At 35.5% G+C, this 24818-nt stretch overlaps 2 protein-coding genes across 3 annotated transcripts; one reads left to right on the forward strand and one right to left on the reverse strand.

Annotated features, from left to right (window-relative positions):
* Window positions 1-391: 391 nt before the first annotated feature.
* LOC121217647 (lysosomal beta glucosidase) lies at window positions 392-3442 on the forward strand. The gene is made up of 9 exons (XM_041093394.1): window positions 392-524; window positions 663-1113; window positions 1227-1317; window positions 1403-1548; window positions 1641-1884; window positions 1985-2089; window positions 2181-2363; window positions 2445-2649; window positions 2739-3442. The coding sequence occupies exons 2-9, from the start codon at window positions 686-688 to the stop codon at window positions 3227-3229; spliced, it is 1893 nt and encodes a 630-aa protein (XP_040949328.1). The 5' UTR covers window positions 392-524; window positions 663-685; the 3' UTR covers window positions 3230-3442.
* Window positions 3443-6099: 2657 nt separating this feature from the next.
* On the reverse strand, window positions 6100-24553 carry LOC107902776 (structural maintenance of chromosomes protein 3). Of its 2 annotated transcripts, XM_041093396.1 has the most exons (30): window positions 24311-24438; window positions 23655-23738; window positions 23351-23390; window positions 23170-23245; window positions 22470-22508; window positions 22316-22383; window positions 22166-22237; window positions 21173-21252; window positions 20981-21059; window positions 20779-20896; window positions 20487-20662; window positions 18615-18860; window positions 18405-18526; window positions 17821-17965; window positions 16869-17035; window positions 16679-16778; window positions 12689-12825; window positions 12397-12598; window positions 11191-11278; window positions 10955-11104; window positions 9702-9853; window positions 9395-9586; window positions 9125-9308; window positions 8978-9048; window positions 8747-8898; window positions 8260-8428; window positions 8010-8156; window positions 7080-7169; window positions 6459-6633; window positions 6100-6291 (listed from the first exon to the last, which is right to left on the reverse strand). In XM_041093396.1, the coding sequence occupies exons 3-30, from the start codon at window positions 23363-23365 to the stop codon at window positions 6101-6103; spliced, it is 3603 nt and encodes a 1200-aa protein (XP_040949330.1). In that variant the 5' UTR covers window positions 23366-23390; window positions 23655-23738; window positions 24311-24438; the 3' UTR covers window position 6100. The 2 variants fall into 2 exon arrangements, with proteins under 2 accessions (XP_040949330.1, XP_040949329.1); XM_041093395.1 differs by lacking the exon at window positions 23655-23738 and having other exon boundaries at window positions 24311-24553.
* Between the last annotated feature and the right edge of the window lie 265 nt (window positions 24554-24818).

Consider the following 24818-nt stretch of genomic DNA (forward strand, 5'->3'; position numbering starts at 1 on the left):
AGAGTTTTTCTTGTTGTGGGTCAATTGGACTGTCGGTCGAAGTGAGAAAAAAATATAGAGGCTAATTTCATTAATTTTGCCCTTTTTTTCTCTCTAAAATATACCATTTTTTGAATAAATCTCACTATACAAAATTAAAATCCGGGGACACTACTTTGAATATGTTTTATTTAGATTAAATTTTATATACAAATCATCTTTCCAAAACAAACATGTATGTTATTAATTTGAAGTTAAAATAAAATATGTTTTATTAGAAATCAAACACTAACTGTAATTCTGAGAATTTGGTTTGCTGTTAATACATAATTTTAACATATCAAAAGAAATCTAAACAAACAAATTGATACGTAATTTTACTACATCAAAATAAATCTAAACAAACTATCCTAAAGAGTTTAGATAAAAATTAAAACTTCTAAAATTAGAAATATTCCATGAATTACACTCATCATATTTCTCTTATAAATTTACCAACTCTTAAACATACTCCACACAAATTTTCTAGCAACCTATAGACTAAGGTTTATTTTTCTCTTCATTTTCCCGTTTGCTTCTACTGTTTTATATTTTTTATTCTTTTAGTTTAGAAATGAAACTTTATTCATTCAAGTATTCATTAACTTTTCTTTTCCCCTTGTACTTTGGCTTTGATTTTGCAGGGATCGATTTGATCAACAAAAACATGGGAAAAACATCAGTCCTTTTAGTGGGATTTCTTTTCAGTTTCTTGGTCGCCACGGTACAAGCAGGAGATAAGTACAAGAAATACAATGACCCCAGTCTGCCGATCAACAAGCGGATTCGGGACCTCATGCGACGGATGAGTCTCGATGAAAAGATTGGTCAGATGGTGCAAATTGATCGTAAAGTAGCCACTCCGGAGGTCATGAGGGACTACAAAATAGGCAGCATTTTAAGTGGAGGAGGAAGCGTACCGCATCTGCAAGCCACCCCACAGGAGTGGCTCAACATGGTTAATGGTTTCCAAAATGGTTCACTCTCAACCAGGCTTGGGATTCCAATGATTTATGGCATTGATGCTGTCCATGGACATAACAATGTCTATAAGGCCACCATATTTCCTCATAACATTGGCCTTGGTGCTACAAGGTAAGACCGGTTTTTTTTCAGTTTCTTCCACTGGGAGTTAAGCTTTCTTAAAAGTTTTGAAAGAAAATTACACTGTGTTTTGTGACTATGTGATTAAATCTCCGATGTTATAGGGATCCTGAGCTTGTAAAGAGGATTGGGTCTGCAACAGCTCGTGAAGTTAGAGCTACTGGCATAAACTACGTTTTCGCACCCTGCATTGCGGTAATGAAGTATTCGATCATCAGTCCGATTTAATTGTTTTTATAGAGAAATGTATTCCAATAACTCCATGTCTACAAAATTGAAGGTTTGCCGAGACCCGAGATGGGGTCGATGTTTTGAGAGCTACAGCGAAGATCCTGACATCGTCAAGGAAATGACAGAAATCATTAATGGATTGCAAGGGGAAATTCCAAAGGATTCGCGTAAGGGTGTTCCTTATGTTGGTGGAAAGTAAGTTCGTTAACAGGAAATACACAAATATGGTTTATTGATCAGTTTCAAGGAACTGAAACCAGTTTTTGGTTTTTGTTGTATGGAAAAAGGGATAAGGTGGTGGCATGTGCCAAGCACTTTGTTGGAGATGGTGGGACAACAAGGGGCATCAATGAAAACAACACGGTGATCGATAAGCATGGATTGCTTAGCATTCACATGCCAGGTTATAACGCAGCCATCATTAAGGGAGTTGGGACAGTTATGGTTTCTTACTCTAGTTGGAATGGAGTGAAAATGCATGCTAATCATGATCTTGTCACCAATTTCCTCAAGGGCGCCCTTAGGTTCAGGGTAAATTTGACTGCAACTCTTTAAATTAAAAAGAAACCTGCAAGAGAAATATATAAACATTGTTTATGACCTTTGCATTTAAATATGTTCAAATTTGCAGGGATTTGTCATCTCCGATTGGCAGGCAATTGATAGGATGACATATCCTGTGCATGCCAACTATACATATTCAGTTCTTACTGGTGTTCAAGCAGGTCTTGACATGGTGAGTGGTTTTGATGATTTAGAGTCCAACCAATCTCGACTTTGGATTAATTGTCATCTAATTTGAAACTTGACTTCCACTTGTTTTGCAGATTATGGTTCCTTACAATTATACTGAGTTTATTGATACTTTGACTGGACTTGTGAAGAACAAATTCATCCCCATGAGTCGTATTGATGATGCTGTTAGAAGAATTTTGAGAGTCAAATTCCAACTTGGTTTATTCGAAAACCCCTTATCTGATGAAAGCTTTATTGATCAGCTAGGACATCAGGTTATTGACCAACATGTTCTTTTAACATTTAAGGCAAGCTTCCAAGTATACCAAGATTTACCTGTTTGGTTTCTGTTACAGGCTCACAGAGATTTGGCAAGGGAAGCTGTAAGAAAATCGCTTGTTTTGTTGAAGAATGGAGAAAATGCTAATGAGCCAATGCTACCTCTTCCCAAGAAGTCATCCAAGATCCTGGTTGCCGGCAGCCATGCTGATGACTTGGGCAATCAATGCGGCGGTTGGACCATCAACTGGCAAGGCGGTAGCGGAAACAATTTAACTTCTGGTAATAAACCATTGTTGTCTCTTAAAACATAGCTTTTAACAAAGTTACAATCATCAGACTACACATATTAACGCCTTTCAAATCAACAGGAACCACCATCCTGAAAGGAATAGCAGAAGCCGTTGATCCAAGCACAGAGATTGTGTATGAAGAAAACCCAGAATTTGATTATGTCAAATCCAACAACTTCTCCTACGGTATTGTCGTTGTTGGTGAGCTTCCATATGCTGAAACAAACGGTGATAATTTGAACTTGACGATCCCATTACAAGGTCAATATACTCTTTACAATGTCTGCGCCAACATCAAGTGTGTGGTGGTTTTAATCTCTGGAAGACCACTTGTTATAATGCCTCATTTAGAACAAGTTGATGCACTGGTTGCTGCATGGCTACCGGGCACAGAAGGCCAAGGTGTGGCTGATGTTCTATTTGGAGACTATGGTTTCAGTGGGAAACTGCCTCGGACTTGGTTCAAGACGGCTGAGCAGCTGCCGATGAATGTTGGGGATTTGAACTACGACCCTTTGTATCCCTTTGGTTATGGGCTCACTACTCAACCTCTCAACGCCACAAGTTAGTTTCAGGGAGTCGAGTTGCCTTTTTGTCTTAATGCTAAGTAGTTTTTTTGGTTCTTTTTGAAGATTTAGCTGTCTTTTTATGGAATTATTAGCAAAATAATGGTAGCAGTAATCTTGTGTTAGAGTTTCGTAAATAGGATCCAAACTTCTTGAGCTGCCTATTTGGTGTAATTTTGTTTGTTGAAAATAAAAATGTGGTGCTTTTGAAGAAAAGAATTTAGTTTTTGATAAATGGGGTTTATAAGATATTGAAGTGAAATTAAATTTTGTAGGATAACATGGATTGAGGTAACATTGTTTATTATTTATTTTAATTTTTATGTTGATCCTGAAATTACAATAATTCAATTTACACATAAATTAGAATTGACATAAATTTATCCGGTTCAAACTTTAAACTTTTGAGTAGTAATTTATAAATTATAAACATGCTTCTTTTTTTAATTTTCTGTTTACACCAATTTGAAAATGATTATTTTAGTTTATTTAGTTATTACAAATTAGTTTATTAAAAAAGTAGAAAAAAAAGTTTACAAATTTTACAAGTGAAATGATTTAATTTCTTAAAAAGCATGTGTCATCTTATCAATTTGTGAAATCTCCTAATTTAGCTGCCATAATCATATATTTTTAAAATGTTTACAGTAATGACAAATGATCATTGGAAAATAGATGCAGAGCAAGGACACAATCATCTATATAAATTCTACATATATTAAAGAAATTGAAAATATAATACTACAAAATCAGGACATAAAAATTTAATTTTTAAAAGATTTTTAAAATTGCCAAGATATAAAAATTAATATAGAACTTATAATTGAGTTTTAATTCAATTGACATTAACATTATTGTCAGTATATAAATATGAAAAGCGTTTATCCTCTAATTTAAAGATTGAAGGATTATGAATAGTTTTAAGAACTTAGATGGATATAACTATTTCCGTTTGCTTGAAATAGATACGAAAAATATTTTGAAATCCTACCATACCTAACTCAACCTATAAATTAATTTATTTAAAAACATATACTTCATATGCATCTTTTAAAACAAATTTAAAAACACATTTTTAAAATTTTAAATAAAGAATAAGGTAAATTATCGATAAAAAAAACAATCATATAAAATTATAATAAATCTTTAATAGTAATATAATAAGTCTTTAACAGTAAACACAGAAAGGAAAGAAGGAAAATTATTTCCGTTCTTTTTGTTTTATTTCTTTTGTCTCCATCTTATCCTTTCATTTTCGTTTGAAGGATACTTGTTGAATACATAAGTAGGCGCACCTACAGTGCTTGCCATGCATCTTGATTTTATGGGTGTCCCGTAAGAAATGAGGTCCTACTTCTTAAATAAATCGTTTTTGACTAATGCCTGTCAGCAAATATTACAATATTTTTAATCAAAATATGATCCATAATTTTTATAGACAATGTTTTTTGCAAACCCATATTTTAGACTTCAAATTTTGTCCAAGTTAATAGGATATGCTTCCGAGCCCTTAAAGGCTGTCCTAAAAGCCAGAAACACGCTGATAAAAATTGGACTCCCCAGTTGAATAAGCATCAATGGTGTTGAAAGTGGAGCGGATTAGATTGAAAAAGCTACAAGCGACCTAAACTATCCATCATTTGACTTCCTCCTAGTTTTGATTTGGAATGTGTGGCTTCAAGAAACGAATACAATAAGAGGAAGTATCAGAAACGAGAAAGGTAAGAACTTCTAAAACGAAGTGGATTGTTGTGGAAGCAAGGAAAAAGGAGATCTGCACTAAATGGACACACCACCGCTAACAGCGGTTAACTTTTATGCCAGTTTCGACGCTATCAATAAGAGAGAAGGGGGCGGTACAATCATCAGAGATGTTGAAGGATTTGTTACGAAAAAATCAACAGAACAGCGAATCCGAAATTGACACAGGTGTAGACTGTCGTTTCAGCTTTCGAAACTGCAGTCTAAAAATAGGGCAACCGAAATTCATCCTTGACGGAGATGATTTGGGAGTCATAAAGATTAAAGAGACTCAAGAACCGTGGGATTGGGATTGAGATTGAGATTGGGCTTATTAGAGCGAAATCTCTTACCAGATTCCAACACTGTACCATTTCGAAAACCAAGCTGGTCATGAACTTGCTAAATTAGACTAAATACTGATTGTAATTTGTTTGGATTGAGGAATTCACGCCTTATATCCATCAAGCTATCATATCTCGATGTTTCTCTTAAAAAATTATTAATGGATTGAGGAATTCCCAGATGTTATTACGTTATAAAATCCAAAAAGTTTGGGCATGCCACCCTCCAATTTTCCAATGACTTCTAATTTTAAGGTGAAAAAAAATCGAAAATTTTACTACCAAAAAGAGCCCCTAAATATTTATATTTGTCTAACAAGTTAAAAATCAGAAATTCTTGCCTCAAGTCCACAGCCCGCAGCCATAAATAAAATAACACTGACCGCTAGGGTGTTTTCATAGCCACCAAGATTAGTACCTAAGGCTCCATGTATCATCAATCACATATAAGCTACCAGCAAATAAGGGTAAAACAATTAAGATTTTTTTTTAGCACAGTATAGCCCTATAGTTTCACAGGAATACCTAATATTATGTGAATCCAGACATCAGTCTGGAAAATACATGAAACGACATCACTCATGTCCACTCTGTATAGCACCTACTCTTTACACGGCAACTGAGAAGTAAACATTGCACAACATCTGAACAGCTTGTGTTCTTTTCATGGGGTTTTTCTGTACATGCCAACAATCAATGGACAGTTAAAACCATAAAGGAGGAGAAAGAAAGGTAAACGGGTATTAAACAAAGCAAACTTGAGTAAACAAATAAATAACAAGTTCCGACCTTATTCAGCATTGTGAGACTGATCGTGCTCAATAAAATCTAACGCATCTTCCTTGGAGACAACATTAACACGGCTCACCCTGTTTTTATGTGTCACACCATATATATGATCAGCAACTTTGACAAGCTCTGGCCGAAATGTGGTAGTTATGAATTGTGTATTTGCCATGTCTGCCAGTCGACGAATCATATCTAAAAAAATAAGTAATTAAGGATCCACCAACAATTTCCACTTAAGACACAGAAAATGAAGGGCGGGGAAAAGAGCATAATTGTTTCAGATAGAGATGAAATTAAAACTGGAACCATCAATAAAAAACTAATCGTCAACAGAGCTGAATATATGAGACATAGGATACTTCCAACTGCAGTCCGGTACTGAGGATCCAGAGCTGCATCTATCTCATCAAAAAGATAAAATGGAGCCGGATCACATCGTTGAATCGCGAAAATTAATGTAAGGGCTACAACAGTTTTCTGTCCTCCTGATAATTGCTTCATTGATTGTGTCTCACCTTGCCCGGTAAAGGAAACCTACCATGAAACAAAGCTTAGAAACATTACACTGGAAAATTGAGGAGTTGGGAGCTGTATGCCTATCTTCAAGCTTAACTTCCAGGTTAAAACTTCCAACACCTTTCCAGATACATACCGCATAAAAATTGGCAAAGAACTAAACCAATGATATTTCTACTTGTGTTAGTCTGACTTTTCATTTCCCCGAAGAACTATGTCTGACATCAGTTTCCAGGACAGATATGAATATGATGGTAGGAACTTCTAAATATATGAAAAAACTTCAAAAAAGAAAGAAAAACATTGAGCATGCCCATATCAGACATTCAACCCAAGTAACTTAGATTTCTATTGAGTTATATGATTCAACTCGTGCCCCATCATAACCAGCAAGGTCAGGCAACTAACAAACTTCAATCGCTTTTATCAAAGAAAATAAATGATACAGTATAAAATAGACATACCTTCACTTTCACACCAATGTATTTCTCAACTCTTCCCTCCAAATCTGCCTCTCGAGGTCCATCATCATCATCATCATCATCATCACCATCCTGTAGGGAGAAAAATGCAGCACAATTATAATGAAAATGCTATGAGCCGAATGAACAAGCTAATTCTTAACGTATGATAATATGAATAGACTAATTGAGAAAAGCACGCAGCTAAGCACAGAATTATAACTCTGCCAATAAAGCAACATAGCCCATGCACTATTTATGAGCTTTCATTTCATTTTTTTAATACCCAATATGCTACACAACATAGAAGTGAGAAACAAGGGTCAAATACAGAATGTTTGATGAAATCCTATTATGATTAATCAAGATTTTTTATTCCAAGATTAATGTAAGTCAAACATGTATAGGTTAGAGCTAGAACCGTTCACTAGAAGAAATTATACCTTGGCACACAATCGAATGAAGTTAACAACTGGATCTTTGGAGAGATAAGGGTGTAGACAAGAACAAATTGAGAACTTGAAATTAATGTAAAGGTTAGAGCTAAATCCTCTCATGACTACTCCCATAAACATAAGACATAAGTTAGACTAAAGCAAAATGGCTAAAAGGACCTATTGAACATGAGGTTTGGTCTCAATGTTTCACCCAGCTGCCTTAGGGGGGAGTACTCTCCCCAAGGGCAGGGGTCAGCATATACACTGAACCAGGAAAAGAATAGCACCTAACATATTGTCTAAATAAAATTCATCAAAAAGGGACTATTGATGCTCTAGAAGGCATAGGCAAAGTGGTGAATGTACTGAGAAGAGAAAAAATTGATACTCCAAAACCATAAATCAGAAATGACAACTCACTAGTCTAGAGAACTATGAATTGGACAGAAACAAATCAAACACAAGTAGACAACAAAAATGAGAAGCCCAAACACACCTTTTTCTTCATCATCACCAAATGACCATGACCACCTTGTACAAGTTCTGAGAATACTTCTCTAAAGTGCCGGGCAACACCTTTGAAAGTTCGTTCTATTGACTCATCCTTGCGCTGATCTAGAACTTCTATAAGTTCTTTAATTTTCTGTAAAAGCATATATATATATAATTAAGTATACAAAAAGGTTAAGCTTAGCAAAATTCAATTTGACAGTGCCATTTGCAAGGAAGTTAAGGTTTGTATTTACCTCATCACCTGAATCCAGCTCTGCCTGCCTTTTCTGCAGTTCTTCTCTTTGCTCAGTGAAATTTACATACTGGTCAAGTGCTTTCTTGTTTACATGGCTGAACTGTTGCAGCTGCTCATTGCACCTATGAAGCATTTTCTGCAACTCTTTGATCTGCTTTCGCTTGTACCTATCATTTTCAACATGGAAAAGAATTAAAAATTTTAAAATAACAAAATATGAATTTGGATGCAATGTAGAATATCACCAAGATAAGCAGATACTATCACAACTAACCAACTTTCATTACGCATCATATCAAATAAAATATTGAAATAAATAATGCACATTGATTAAAATACTCAAAACAAAAACCAAAGGACATAAGAAACCCTCAAAATAAATATGTTCACTGAGACAAGTATCTGACAACTTTTATGAAGCCCAGATACTATTGATGAGAGGTGAAACAAAGGATAAAAACTAGAATCTCAGGTAGAAATTATACGTTTCAAAAGCGTCAGATGACAAAGGGCCCAACTCCCTTATTTTCTTGGAGTACTCCTCCTGCTTAGCAAGAAGATTACTCCTTTTACTTAGCAATTGCTCCAACTCTTTTGCTTCATCCTGAAGTGTCCTCTCATAGGCATCTTCCAATCCCTGCACCAGCACATGATGTTCTTAGCAGTAACAATAAGCACCAAGGATTTGTGCTGGATGTTATCAGAAAATTAGTTACCTTCAGATTGTTCTTTTCATCCTTGATTCCCCTAAGTTGCTTTGTTAGCTCATCAATTCTATCAGAAACTCCTGCAGGGTAAAAGCAACAACAACAGTGAACATTAGATCTTAAATCCATAGTGCGGTAACTATTCAAGGCTCTTACTTTTAAGTTGCTGTGTAGCATCGTCAACCAACAAATTAGCATCCATTAATTCCTGCCTCTTTGATTCAGCTTCATCAAGCAATGCATCAGCCTCTGCCGCAGATATTATTGCTTCCAACTCTTGCTTTTGCCTCTTAAGGTTTGTTGTGAGATTCGTCTCAAGTTCTGCTTTTCTTGATTCAGTCTGACAATCCAATTTGTACATGGGGAAAACATGAAAATGCATGCATGTCATAGCAAAAGAAATCAAAAAAGGTTCAGTGTGTCAACCTCAATACGATCACTCCTGCAATTGATAAGTTGCTCTTTAAGATCTGTTATCTCAGGGTTCAATCTCGACAAAAGGTCCTTCTCTTCTGGTGTTAAGTGATCAATAAGATCTGTGCCCATTTCAGCACGTTTCATTGCCATACTAGCTCTAAGCTGATCAATTTGCATCTGCACATCTGCAAGTGATTTTCTCTATGAACAAATAACAAGAGTCAGTGCAGATTGAACTAGATAAAATAATTACAAATAGCTAAAAAGGAATAATCCCCATAAGGCACAGGAAGACAATTAAAAGTTTATTAAATACCTTATTTTCAAGAGCTTTAGATGTATACTGTTTTTGCTTATTAGCATTAGCAATGTCCTGCTTATGCTGCTCCAGCACTGATTTGTCAAGAACCCGCTTAGCATCAAGTTGCTGCTGTTCAGTGACAAAAGCTGTGATTTTCTGCTCTAACTGTAATCTAAATTAAGTTCAAAACAAAGCAGAAGGCTTGATTGAAAACAATTCAGGATTACAAAGAATGAAGACATCATATGACTTGCTCGGTAATTTAGTTGTCAGATTTTTATTTTATCAGTCCTACAAAATTGATGGCTTTGGTTTTATAAGACGTTTCAAAGGAAAAGCTCATCTAAAAAACCCAGGAGTTAAACGAAACAGTTAACCAACCATCAGCCAAGAAATCAGAAAAGACCATCTAACCATGGTTGGCATGAAGATACAAAAGCCTTGACTTTATAGGCAGAGAAAGTATAGATAAATGAATTAACCAATCCCTTTCAGGTTTCCTTATATTTGAACTTCACAGCCGGAGAAATGACAGAATAAAATCTCCATCAATAATTAAGGAAAAGATACTACCAACATAGAGGTGACATGGACACCATGCTTATATAAAAAAGGAAGCTACAGAGAAAACATACTTGTCTTCCCACCTTATTTATACATAGGGGTCTGGAAATAGGAGCTGACAAATATTCTACCAGAATCCACAGATAGAGACCTATATTAGTATCTGACTACTCTTAGTTGGATGTGATGATCAGTATGTGAATTACTTGACTTCAGTTCATTTAAGATGAGATGAAGGGCAAAGGAGACTCAAATCATTATGAAAAGAGCCTACCATGCTATTCATTGACAAAAGTGGATTATGCAGGTGGATGGAAAACTAATGCATAACAGCACAGAGAACTCTGAAAAATCCACATTCACATTCAACTTCAACCTCTTTAACTAGCCATAGCAGATCCAAAAAAAAAAAATTTAAAATAGTATAGTCATAAGCAGATGTTTGATGTAAATAAAATTAAGATGATTTATCCATGAACACATACAAAATTCACAATAACACCCAGTTAAAAAAAATTTAAAAGGGCGCAAAGCTAAATGTCTACAATTTTCCTTTTCCTGACTCCCACAGAAACTTGCTACTGTTAAGAAAACACACCAAAACCCAAACTCAAACAAAGAAGTTAGCACATTAGTGCATGTAAAACTGAGAAAATGCAGCAAAAAGTGAAGTGTTAAAACTTTAAACTACAGAAAAAGGATATTTTGAAGCTCTAAGCCGATTCCTTTCAGTTCTTCTTCCTTCTTATTAATAGACATCGTGTTTTGCCTGATTATATTCATGAACTTTAATTTTGAGCGCCTATAATCATAAAATCCCCCAGTCATACCACCCTTCTTGCTAACTTGATCACCTGTTATCAAATGAACAGGAAGTTGTTATAGCATTAAAGACGCCAGCCCAAGCCAAACCAAAAAATCAAAGAAACCCATTCCCAACCTTCCAAAGTTATGCAATCCAGACCATCAGTTCGAGCAACTCTTGTAGCCACATCTATATCTCGGCAGATTACTGTTCTACCAAACACCTGACAAGAAATAGAATACAGGAAGATGAAGAGAATGATGAGAAAACATTCGCACAATTTTAGCAGTTAGGATAAAATTATAACCTCCACTTAGACTTCGTATTCTTTTCCCAACAAATTATGAACCCAACCCCCAACCAGGATTTTATTTCCTCTTAGGCAAACTTCACATCTTATTAGTTCATCTCCAACTTCCATTGGTTTTTAATATTAGAAAGCAAGTTTTTTAAACAAATAAAACAGCAATCCCCAAACTCCCCCATCCACTTTCTGAACTAAAGCAGTAAGGCCAAATTTTGTACCTATATAAGAACATGGTGAAAACAACAATCATATTACACCTATTTACCCAGGTGCAATAGCAAAGACAATTTTATCGCTGAGCAAATATTATATAAATCATTCTCTCTAACAAGAAAAATCTTCCACTTTCTCAATTGGATAAAGAGATTCAAAGTTTTTCATATTGAAAAAATAAACTATGCTTCATTTAACCAGTGCCAATGGTCAAATCAAATCCTTTTTCTGAATCACTCTGGATGTAAAACATGAAGGCAAAACATTTCGATCAAGGTCAGAATGATTAAAGATGCAAAAGCAACATACAACATTTTACGACAAAATTAGCAAAATAGCCATTAATTTACTCATTGAGTAGAATCCAGAACCAAATATGCAGATACTGGGAGAGAAAAGAAAATCCTAAAGCTAAAATTAAATTTATGCAAATTTCATCTGGGCTTCCACTTTCTCAATTGGATAAAGAGATTCAAAGTTTTTCATATTGAAAAAATAAACTATGCTTCATTTAACCAGTGCCAATGGTCAAATCAAATCCTCTTTCTGAATCACTCGGGATGTAAAACATGAAGGCAAAACATTTTGATCAAGGTCAGAATGATTAAAGATGCAAAAGCAACATACAACAGTTAACGACAAAATTAGCAAAATAGCCATTAATTTACTCATTGAGTAGAATCAAGAACCAAATATGCAGATACTGGGAGAGAAAAGAAAATCCTAAAGCTAAAATTAAATTTATGCAAATTTCATCTGGGTTCTAGCAGGCATTAATGCTCATGCCCATTCATCAAGGCACGGATTCAGGAAGAACTAACCTGTGCAAATGCTGGAGCATATTTGGAAGAAAAGTTCAATTTCTTTAACAGAGGTATCACGTCAGAACTTTGTGGATATGTAACATGTGGAGCCTTCACGCGGTTTAGTGGTATAAAAGTAACACGTCCTCCTTTCAGTGAATTAAGATGTCGAATTATCTGGGTTGATATCTCATCCTTTTCAACAACCACGTGAAACAAACTGTCAACAGAAAAAACATGTTAAGTCCAGCATGCACAAAAGGAAATCAAGTACTTATTGAAAAACATGAAGACATCAGGAAGATTATACCTGTTTCCAGCAGTTACTTCAACTGCAGTAAAAAACTTCTCATCACAATTAAGCAGCTCAATAATTGGACCAAACACTCCACCAATATTATATTCTCTGCATATCTTCCTAATAGAATTCAGCCCTCTTCTTACATCCTGATGACAAATGAAGAGACAAAGAAGAAGAAACAGTTAAGGTCATAAACATCAAACTGCCATCCAAAAACCAAGCAAAGACTAGTCTGCTACACAAACCGCCAGGGAGTAGAGGGGAATAGACTTCAACAAAGAATGACATCCTTAAAGTTTCAACAAAATTTGTTTCTCTAAACAAGCACCGACATGAAGAAACTGATAAGAGATTTCAAGAGACTTCAACAAGCTCACCTAGATGAATAGATGGATTTACCCTTAAGATGCTGCAGTTCTTGGGAGGCTTTGGGTTATTTTCTTTAATTTTTACAGAATCAACATTAGTCACAAAAACTTTGTAAGACTTAGATAAATTTCCATAGGATACAAACCAAGAAATAGGGTGTTGAGTGCAGCTCCTTGTGCCCTTTCGAACTGCAATTGGAAGATGGATGGATGGATGGCGACGGTGGTGAGACTTCTGTTTCAGAACAGTCCTCGGTTGGGGATGCAATTGGCACTGCTGTATCAGTTTCAGGAGAACGATTCCGTCGGGAGTAAACCTGTATTTCGGGAACCTGTTTTTGCTGTTTTACTTGATCAGGAGGATGTTGCACTTCGGTGGAGGTATTGTAATTGGGAAGGACCGTGCTAACTTCTTGCTGTACAGGGAAAACAGTATCTAACTTTGGGATAGCACCTTGGTTGTTAGGCTTGTTTATGATAGTAGTGGTAGGATCAGGAGGTATAATGAGGAGAGTATTAAGGGTCTCATCTTCATTGAAAGTCTCCCCTGAAGATGAGATGCTGCAAAGTATAGTTCATTTTCAAAGAAGGTAACATCCCAAGAGACAAACATTCGGCGCAAGGTTGGTGAGCAACACTTATAGCCTTTTTGTGTAGGGGAATATCCAATGAAGATGCAGGTGCGGGCTCGAGGATCAAGTTTGGATTGATTTGGTTGATGGTTATGGACAAAAGCTTTACAGCCGAATATTTTGGCTGGAAGATTAGGAACACGAAATAGAGGAAAGGCCTTTAGAAGGGTATTTAGAGGTGTATAGTAGTTGATGACCTTTGATGGCATTCGGTTTATGAGATAACAGGCAGTGAGGACAGCCTCTCCCCACAAGTATTTTGGAATATTCATGGTGAACATTATGGCTCGAGCCACATCAAGGAGATGTCAATTTTTTCTCTCAGAGATCCCGTTTTGTTGAGGAGTGTCAGGACAAGAGCTTTGGCGTATAATGCCTTGGTCAGAAAGGTATGGGCTTAGGACAAAGTTAAAGTATTCTCTCCCATTATCAGTGCGGAGAGTATGTATGGTAGAGTTGAACTGGGTTCGAACCATTGATGAAAATTTTGGAATACTTTGGGTGTTTTAGATTTTTCTGAGGAGATAGACCCAACAAACCCTAGTGTGATCATCAATGAATGTTATAAACCACCTAGCCCCTGTAATATTTTTCACTCGGCTGGCTCCCCATAGGTCACTGTGGATTAATGAAAATGGTTGGGACTGAATATATGGTTTTAATGGGTATGGCACAGGGGTATGTTTGGATAATTGGCAAATTTCACACTTCAGGGAATTAATACTTTTATTTCGAAATAACAGAGGAAGATGTTTTTTCAAATACAAAAAATTTGGATGCTTTAACCTACGGTGCCATAACATAATAGTGTCCTCTTTCGAAGTGGATAGAGCCAATCCCCCTTGTGTGCTGTCTTTATTCCAAACATATAGTCCATCATCAACTTTGGCAGTGCCAATCATTCTCCCCGATTTCTATTCCTGTATCACACAACCAATTGCAGAAAAATCAGCAAGAACTTTTTCATCCTTAGTAAGTTTATTGATTGAAAGTAAATTAGAGGACAACTTTGGGACATGTAGGACTTTATCGAGAGAAAAATTTTCTGTTATTTGTACTTCTACTCCAACCACATGTGAGTAAGAACCGTCAGCTATGCAGATTCGGGATTTGTTATGACAAGGAGTGTAGGTGTGAAATAACGTGGAGTCACCTGTCATGTGATCGGAGGCACTCGAATCGAGTATCCAAGGAGATTGATTATTAGATTCAAAGGCAATGTTGAGGGCAGTACCTTGAGTGGCTAGAGATCCATGAGTAGTGGAAGTACCAAGTATCTTATGGAGAGTCTCAAGTTGGGTTTTGGTTAGGCGAACATCGAGAACATCATCTGCAGCAATGGAGGATAACAGGGCAGTCTTATTATCCTTCTCCTTTTTTTCAAGATAGCCATGGAGTTTGAAACACTTTTCTTTTGTATGACCAACACGGTTGCAGTGGCTACACCATGGTCTGGTTGATCCAGAATCATTTCCAGCACGTAGTTTTTGTGGCTGTGGACCTTTGAAGATGAGGGCAGAGGTCTCAGTAGGACGGTTGCCAATCGGTGTAATAGGTTTAGGTTCCTTTGAATCTCCCATCACGACAAATCGGCGCTTTTCTTCTGTTCAAACTTCTGCAAATGCTTCACCGATCATTGGGAGAGGTGATCTGCCCAGAATTCGGCCACGGACCTCATCTAACTCACGGTTCAATCCTGCTAGAAACTCATAAAGACGTTCATTGTTGAGATGGGTCATAAACTTGTTGTGTTCTAAGCCTTCACCCCAATCTGCCTCATAGTACATATCCAGTTCCTACCACAAAATTTTTAGATTGCTGTAGTAGTGAGTTACTTCGAGTATCCCTTGTCGAATATCCTTTAACTTAAGCTTGATCTCAAATCCTTGGGAGGCGTTTCCAAGATCCGAGTAGTTTTCTTTGACTGCATCCCACATGTCTTTTGCAGTTTTGAAAAAAAGATAGGTGCGGCTTATATGGCCTTCCACCGAATTAATTAGCCAAGCCATTACAATTGAGTTGTTGAGTTCCCAAGTGGCATAAGTAGGGTCAGCTGTGGTTGGTCGTGGAATTTCTCCATTGATGTACCTTAATTTTCCACGACCACGAATCACCATAAGGACCGATTGAGACCATTGCAAGAAGTTCTTCCCATCTAGCCGATGATTGGTGATTATAAGGGAGGAATTAAGTTCACCTTGAGTGATTCCCTGATTGACATTCTGAGTTATTTGTGACATCTCAGTTTCAGACAGAGTTTCATTGACATCACCCATGGGAGAACTAAACCAAAGGGATTTTTAGGAAGGGAGATTAGAGACGAATGAGTAGGATCGAATGAATCCTAGAGCTCTGATGCCATGAACAGACTTCGAGAAAAAATACTCTATATCTTATTTTCCTACTAATTAGTTTACAGTTATAAAGAGAGAAATAACACAATCAAGGAAACAATCCCTAACTTCTTAAGAATCAGTGACTGAGATTAGTTTCTATTTACAAGGGAACTCCTAGTAATAAGGTAAGTTTTTTGTCCTTAATCATAGGGATTCCAACAGTTTTTGTCTGACTTTGGGATAGGCAATTCCACGGAAAAAGTTGAAAAGGATCAACATGTAATCATTCTAAATTTGGAAGGGTCAGTTCCTGAAAATTAGATTATTGAGAAGAATGGGCTAGTATATCTTTGAAGAATAGTATTCTGTTGGTAGTTGATTAGGCATTGGGTACACCATCCTGCTAGAGGCAGGAAGAGTAGATTCTTTTTTCCAAGAAGAGCCTCCAGCATTGCAGCATATCTATTATCTGGTAGAAAGATGGCGTAACTAGCCTGCTTGACTTTGTTAATGGAGTTTTAGAATCTATTGAGTAATATTGGAGTTTTAGTCTCCAAATATAAGCCACCACCGCCGAAGTAATATCAGAAAGTCATAAAAATCACACAAGCAAGCAGAAGAGAGAGAGAGAGAGAGAGAAGCAAAGGGAAACCAATCACTTACTCCAGGAGTTGCATGATCAAGGCTCTTTTCTGCTTTCTCAACCTCTGCTTTCAGCTTATCAATTTCAGCGGAAAGTTTACTTTCTTTTTCCCATAAGGACCTAACCAGAGAAAAAAGGAACTGAATCATTTAAGTACTTGAATATTTGAATATCAGCTAGACAAATTACTAAAAGTTTTGAAGGACATACTTCCTTTCATCCTGCAGCTTATCTCTTTCAGTTTTCTGAGAATTAAACCGGGACTTGGCAATTGAAGATTCCAACTCTTTGATTTCAGTTTTGCGTCTTACAATGGATTCATCCAATCGCTCCAATTCCTCATTAAGCCCAAAAATTTCCTCCTGGAGTTTTTGCTCCTGAAAATACAAAAGCAGTCAATTGCTATCAAAAAAAAAAAAGAAAGGAAGTTATAAAGCAGAATACCATATTTTTGCCCAATAAAAGAATAAGCAACTCATGCACAAAGTGTACAAGGAAAAGCAAGAAAGAAGGGATATGGTCAAATGAACAGTATATAGATTTAATTCCTCCAAAAGTTGGAAGCATAAACTTGACAAAAAGGTATATCAAAGTGGAACGAAGCTGTTAAACATGTGCTGATAAAAAATTCACATCGTTTAAACCTGTTATCCCAGTAATAATTGTTTACAACCCATAACCCAGTCAAACATGTCTTTCCACTAAGCGAGTAATAGAATCTAGGAAGCCCTACTGTATTTGCATAAAGAGCATCAGTTCTGTTTACGAAATGACTTTCCTTGTAAGATATTGCCGTATTGAATCAGATAATATAAGTGAAATATGCTATCCATTAATCAGGTTGCATAATCAAGCCAATTAAGTATTACCAAACCATTAATTATTGCAGCATGCATTATTTAGGCTATATACCATTGCATGTGACAGAACACTATTAATAGAAATGGCATCATTATATAGAATACTTGGAACTATAAAAAAAAGTCACTAAATTTTTAAATGGTCATTTTATTCAAGTCTTTGGTCATTCGCTCTAATGTTTCTTCTCCATTTAGTTGCATTTTTCCAATTACATTGACAAGGTAATCTGTCCACACACTATACAAAAGAGAATTTCCTAAAAGCAACCAATAGAAGATCTCAAAACCAACGTTGAAACAACCTGTGATGAATTTGAATAAAGCACTTGTTCCAAATCATCAATTTCCTTTTGAAGCCATTTATCACGAGCAGCTTTACTGGAAAACTGAGTAGCACGACCTTGTTTCTGATAAAGAATGCTAAGCTGCTTTTCACGCTCCATAATCCTATAATTATCAGAAACAGTAATGAAAAAGGAAGAACATCATCCATAAAGAATAATGTTTGGAGGTCAGAACCATTCCATTATTTTACATGCAAAAACAATTCCAATAAACAACAAAAGGAACTGCATAAAATCACTGCTAAAAATGAGCTACACAGACGAAGTTCAACAAAAGAAGCTAATATATTTTATACTTAAAACCAGATGATTGCTTATGGAGCAAAGTCTAAAGTGTAAACTAGGCTGATCCTCCCACAGTTGTGAATAAGAAAAGCATTCAGCTTAACATAAAGCGCTAATCTTTAAGTTTCATGCTAATAAAACCAACTTCAAAAAATAGAAAAACATATGTGCACTCAGCATCTGGAGATCTTAGACATGTTAATAAATGATAGCCCACCATTATTAGCAACAATCATTAAATTTTTGCACAGACATACCCTTTTGTTATATTCTCCTCCTTTTTTAATTGGTTGTCATAGAGTGGTTTAATCCTGTTAAGCTCCTCTGTTGACTCCTGTATCTCCTTCTGCAGCATTCGAAGCTGTTTGACTGCATCCTCCTGAAAGTCAACATAGCATACCAAAAACATTTAACATTTTCCCTTTGCAAAAACTGAACTAATGAGGAATCCTTTAAGATAATAATACTTTAGCTTGCATGTTCCCAGACATCCTCTCTTCTAAATCTTTTACATCAAGCTCTAGCGCAGTCTGCTTCTTTATAGCTTCCGCTTGTTTAGTTTCTAAGGCTTCTTTATCTTTGTTTAAACCTTGAAGCTCCTTCATTAGATCTTTAGACTTCTTGTCTAAGTCCTTGAACCTTTCATGGGAATCCAGCACAGCATTATACATCTCAGATGATTTTTCAGAAACCTTGGTTCGAGCTTCTTCTACCTAAATGAAAACAGAGGTCAGAGAAACTGAAAAAAAAAAAGTAAGCATATTGAATAAACCACTGTTCACTAAAAATTTAGTGGGTATGATTGCACAAAATCTGTGCAAACAAATCTGAAAAGATAACCTTCATGTTTTCAAGCACAAGAGGCTCTTACAAGGACCTGAGAAGGAGACTAAGATAAGAAAAAAGGGGCACTTAAATTAATCTCACCCCTCTCACATATGCACAATAAGATTATTCAAATTGTTTAAATTATAACAAATGAGTGCTGTCTGCCTCCTAAATAACCTAAAACAAGCATTTCTCTGCATTTATGAATGGCAACTGCACTAAATCTCTATATATCATGGCAGCACCTTCAACTATCCCAAAATTAGTAAAGCAAAGCCTTACACAACAGCTCATAAGCCTCATTAACCTAAATATCTATGAAAAACAACTTTTCCAATTTGAAGAGACTAATAACAAGTAGGTATAGATACACAACACAATGTTCAATGGGAAACACATGGGTGTTTTGAGTTTATCCTAACAGCATAGTTAAATAGCATATTTTTCTTCTTTAGCACTTTTTTGACTGAGGAGATGGCACAATCAGAAAAGCAATATAAATGCTGCAAATCCTGACAGTCTCCCATATACTGTTTTATTTTCATCATGTTATAACATCAACTGACTGCTCCAAATGCATAAACTATTTTAACACTACATGCAATTGTATTGAACCGTAGAGAAGCTAGTCAGATCCATCTAGTACCATGTCAGTGTTAGGATAAAAATGCTATAAACTATAATAAGGGTTAGATAGTTAATACATGTGATAAGTCTACAAAAAAAATGTATATGTCATAATATAATTTCCTATTTCTGCATTAAGAGTGAGCGACCAAGACAGAGGACAAACTGACACATGAGTATGTGCTTGCACACAAAAAGATAAGAGTGTACTACAGATGGGAAAAGAGACAGGGACAGAGAGGAAAGGTAACAAAAGTTGAAGGAACATTAAAGAAAGGAATCTATAAGAGTATACTGAAAAAGCATGCATCTATGGCTCTGTATGTTCTTAAAAGTTTAGAACAAAAATAAGTAAAAACTCAGACTTCCTAGTTTCCAAGTCTAATAAAATCTTATAGTTAAGATCAGTACATTTTGAGTTGGCAATGATACTAAAATTACTTATGGATCATGCTGAGTTACAATAGAATCTAAAAATAAATAAATAAAGCATCTACTCTCATAAACAATTCAAAGCATCTATGCTAGCAGTAAGTAAATATTACATACAGAGAAAAGTAGGTTTTTTTATGGTTAACTAAGATGAAAATAGACACGCATGGCTCCAGCAAAGTGCCTCCAGGTATATGTAAGATAACTCATCACTATAAAGAAAAGAAAACTTTAGGATGCTTAAAATTTCATCAGAAAACAAACTAATCATTTTCATGGTGATTTCTTCCAACAGTAACAGCTAGATATGATTATGCATCTGTTTAACAGAAGTTCACACAGAAGTATTCACGCACATCAGTTCTTAAACAGTACATCTTTCACCAAAAATGTGCAATAGTTACCACTCTAAATATCAGTAACTTTGTCCAAGCACCTAATGCTAAACTAACCTCTTCCAATTTACGCCGAGCATCTTGAAGTTCTTTATCATAAATGGTGTATTCTAGAGACTTTCTCTGCTTGTCAAGCTGCTGATATTTTCTAAGCTCTTCTTTCTCTTCATCCAGTTCTTTTAATCTCTCATCTAAGTACTGAACAACTTGTATTATTTGCTTCCTTTTATTGCCTGCTTAACAGAAAAAATAATAATGTAGCGAAAAAAGAAGCAAAGGCAGATACCAGGATAAATAAGTAATCAGAAACAAAAAGTGAAATCAAAGAGAGAATTCAACAGCGACTTGCCAGTTTCCTGCATGATTTTCAAGCTTTCACGGCGTCTCTCTTCATAAACTCGAGTACCACCAATTTCTTTCAGCAAGTCCAGCCTCTCAGAATCTTTCATCAATGTTAATGATGCTATCTGTAGATCAAACAACAATTATTTTACAAACTAACCTAGAAAATGAAGTAGCAGACATGAGATTAAATAGCAGAGGCCCCATACCTTGCCTTGTTGCACAACATAATAAGGATTAGAACGAGAGAACCCAGCGCTTTCCAGTAAATTCATAACTTCAGTTTTCCTACACATTAACTTTTAGTTTTATTCAACAAAGATCAACAGTGGTAAAGGTCATAGGGCACATTCAAAATATAGAGCATCAACTACTTTTAACCACTAGATGAAGAAGCTCACGTAATATGCTTTCCATCCAAGAAATACTCATCCTTCTTCAACCCAATTGTTCGACGTAGGCGTACCTCCTCCTTGTCAACCTGCTCAAAAGAGAAAAAGCATGCTAAACATTTTAGTACAATACCTAACAATTTATTATCTAGTCATAACCAATTTGTATTATTGTACCACTATGATTCAAGATAAATCATCAAAGAAGAAAAAGACCCAATTCCGACAAGGATAACCATATCACAGCCCTTGTTCTTGGTCCCAACAAGTGTGCTCAGATATGATTCATATAAAATCAAACAATCATATCCCATGTATAGTTTCTGTGACATGATACAGAAAAGTTTTTTTTTTAAATTACTACACCAAAGACAGTCTACAATCTTCATGGTGCTACCAAGCTAAAGAACAATCATAAACTTGCTATGGTAACAAAGTCAAGGAGAACCCCCCAGCTAAACCAGAATCTAACAGCAGAATGGAAAGAAACTAAATTCTGAGAAAAATAACAATATTCAAATTGAGTTTGTTAATGGAAAAAGGCTTGATGGTTTTAGAGAAAGTCAACCATGGTAATCATCTAACCATTTCTCCGACATTAAAATAATAGTGATTTTGATAGGAAGAATGTTGAAATTGTTAACTTGTAGTGAAATGAAGCATTTAGGGAATGTCAACCTTACCTCCATGTCCAAATAACAGATCATTCTTATTCGAATGAATGATGGCAAAAAATGAATAAAATGGTCACACCATTCAGAGAAAAGCAAAAGAACATTCATATCAGAATGATTCAACTTAGCCGAACTTTTCTATAAGATACCAAAAAGAAAATTAATCAATAAATTTTCTAACAACCAAAATAAACATTTAACAACATTTTAAATAAAAAAAGGAAAAAAGAAAAGAAAATCACGAATATAAAAAGGCAAAAAATCTGGTTCCAAACAACTTCCGCCTGCCAAAGAAAAGAAAAGTGACAAAGTGGGAAGTAAGAATTACCGGGATACGATTGTCAGAATTATCAAAAACAATCTCCACAAATGCAGACAAAACCTGGTGTCCTGCACCTTCCTGTTTGATAGACATGTGATCAAATTAAAAAGCAAATCAAAACAAGTTCAAACTGAAGAAATTAATTGTGAAACATACATGTAGTAGTGCATGCCTATCTTCACTGCGCAGATTCTGGAAGAGGTCGCTCAAAACAAAACGAATTGCTACAAAAAGTAAACAAGTTCAAACTTGATCCAAGAAATGCCAATCAACAAATAGAAGTGAAATAATATAATCAAAGTACAGTTACCATGGAAAAAATTTGTTTTGCCAGAACCATTAGCACCAACTGCAGAAGCCATCATTGAAATAAATACCAAATGTTAGATGTTAAATTACCTAATTTCAGTAGTCACTGTCAAAAGCGATGGCAGATTATATAACTCAGAATTCAAGTTAGACTAAAAGATTTTACTAAATACAAAAATACAAGCGCAAAAGAAAATAAATATCTACATGTTCGTAAAAGCAAAGTGCAACCATATATTTACTTCATGGTGTAATATGCCACCTTAAAAACCATATGGGTAACCTTGGTGACAGATAAAGATATATAAGTTCTCCATGATTGTCATGCTAAAATTGTAATATTAGAATTCACTTTCTTTGATAATGGGAAATTGCCATACACATGATAAATTGAGGGTATTCTTCCAACTGAAAGCGGGAGAACAGTGATGTCCATGCAGGTTCTAAACCAAAATACCCCATCTATATAAAATTCAGGTAATTATCCGATTAGTTAATATCTTTCAGGGTCCACAAAAAGTACTTGCAAAAAAATATTAACCACTTCTCCATAAATCAGCGTACTTCTAAAATCACAAAAAGATTAAATGAGTATGAAATTGCAACAAATGAAAGGAAATTCGTGCAATGCCCCTATAGTTGCTTTCAACAAGCAAAGGGAAAAATAGGAACTGGTAATTTTTAAGCAAATTTAACATTACCAACACAATTAACTTTTGGGCTGAAAGGCTCGGTAGCAATCTGCTCCCTGTAGCTTTTGAACCCTTCGATAATGATCTAAATTCGTATAGAAGATGATGGGAAAAAATCATCAAAAAAGTGAACTGGATGCAGAAATTCCAAACTAATAAGTCAACAATACCACAAAAATCTAATGGTCACCTGTTTTATAAACATGATGAACTACCAAACCAGCAAGCGTCTGTAAGAGAATTAAGAAGAAAAGATATTCAGTAGCAATTGGAAGAAACGATAGATAGTGATACATTACCTAAAATTTGAGAGTATGTTCCCAAGTAAGAGAAAGAAATAAAGACTGTACGCATCTCAAGCAGCAATACCACATGCTAAACACTATGCCTACATAATTAGCAACTTTTAAAGTAGCATTTGGTTATAACCTAAACAATAAGTGTGTTTTGACACAAAACTAAAGTACAGGACTCGGCAATTTGGGGTGCAGTACCGTGTCAACACATCCGACACTGATTCTGACAGGGGATACAGGTCAGATCCGGCAAAAACCAGCAGCAACGGTTGTGGTTGAGAACTGAGATGAGAGGAGAAGAAAAAGAACAAATAAAACTGATTTACGGAGACAAGAGAGAGAGAGGAGATGGACGATGGTAGGAGGAAGATGATGATAGAAGAAAGAAAAAAGACCTTTCAAATAAATCAACAAAAAATTAGGGTGTAATAAATGATGTATTATTTTGAAATTTGAAATTTAATCAATGTACTTTAATTTTTAATTTTCATTTTAATTTCAAAACTCGTACAATTTATAAATTCCTTAGTAAAAAAAAATGAAAAACACTGAAGCCTCGGTAGCGAGCTAAAAAACGAGAAAGCTCCTAAAAGAAAAGATTTACGAGCATGAAAAATGGCATTGAAATCCATGAGCAGAAGCTAGGGTTTCGAGCGCATTAAAATATCCAAATCAAGCAAGAAAACAAAACCCTAGCTAAACAAAAAAATAACCTGCGAATTGAGCGAAAATAATACATACTATCTACTGAAATTTTACTCCAGGATTCAAAATAACAACTTCAATCATTTAAAAATCGGAGGTTAAAAAATTTAAGAAATTTAGTACAAATTAATGTATAAGAGAGAACTAACCAGTAAGAGTAGCTAATACGAGCTCATCTGTTTCAAAGAAGACAATCGTGAAAGGAATTTGACTTGCAGTAAATGGAAGAGGAAGACTAAAAATAGGCAGTCGAGATTCGTTTAGAATTTTTCCCGTTGTTTTTGTTGCTCCGAATTTAAAGTAGCTTTATAGTGCGTAGGTTAAGGGGTGTGTGCACATCGTGATGTTTAGTGAGAGAGGCAAAAAATGCAAAAATATGAGCGGCAAAAACTGAATTGTTTTCGAGTTTGGCTACGGTGCGCCTTTAAATGGAATGTGCACGATTGTTTAGCCGTTTGTTTATGAGGTTTTGTGATCACCGGAAAGAATTAAGGGCGTGGCCAAATGTAAAATCCGTTAAAAGAGTCTCACAATTTCTTTAAGAAGTTAATCTTTTATTGTAAGCGCATTTAATTAAGCTATTAAACAGATTGTGTCAATTACTCCCAAAAAATAAATTATATCAACTAAACTCTTTGGTTAATAGTTTCCGTATTA

The sequence above is a fragment of the Gossypium hirsutum genome, chromosome D05, assembly GCF_007990345.1.
Source record: "Gossypium hirsutum isolate 1008001.06 chromosome D05, Gossypium_hirsutum_v2.1, whole genome shotgun sequence".
Lineage (NCBI taxonomy): Eukaryota > Viridiplantae > Streptophyta > Magnoliopsida > Malvales > Malvaceae > Gossypium > Gossypium hirsutum.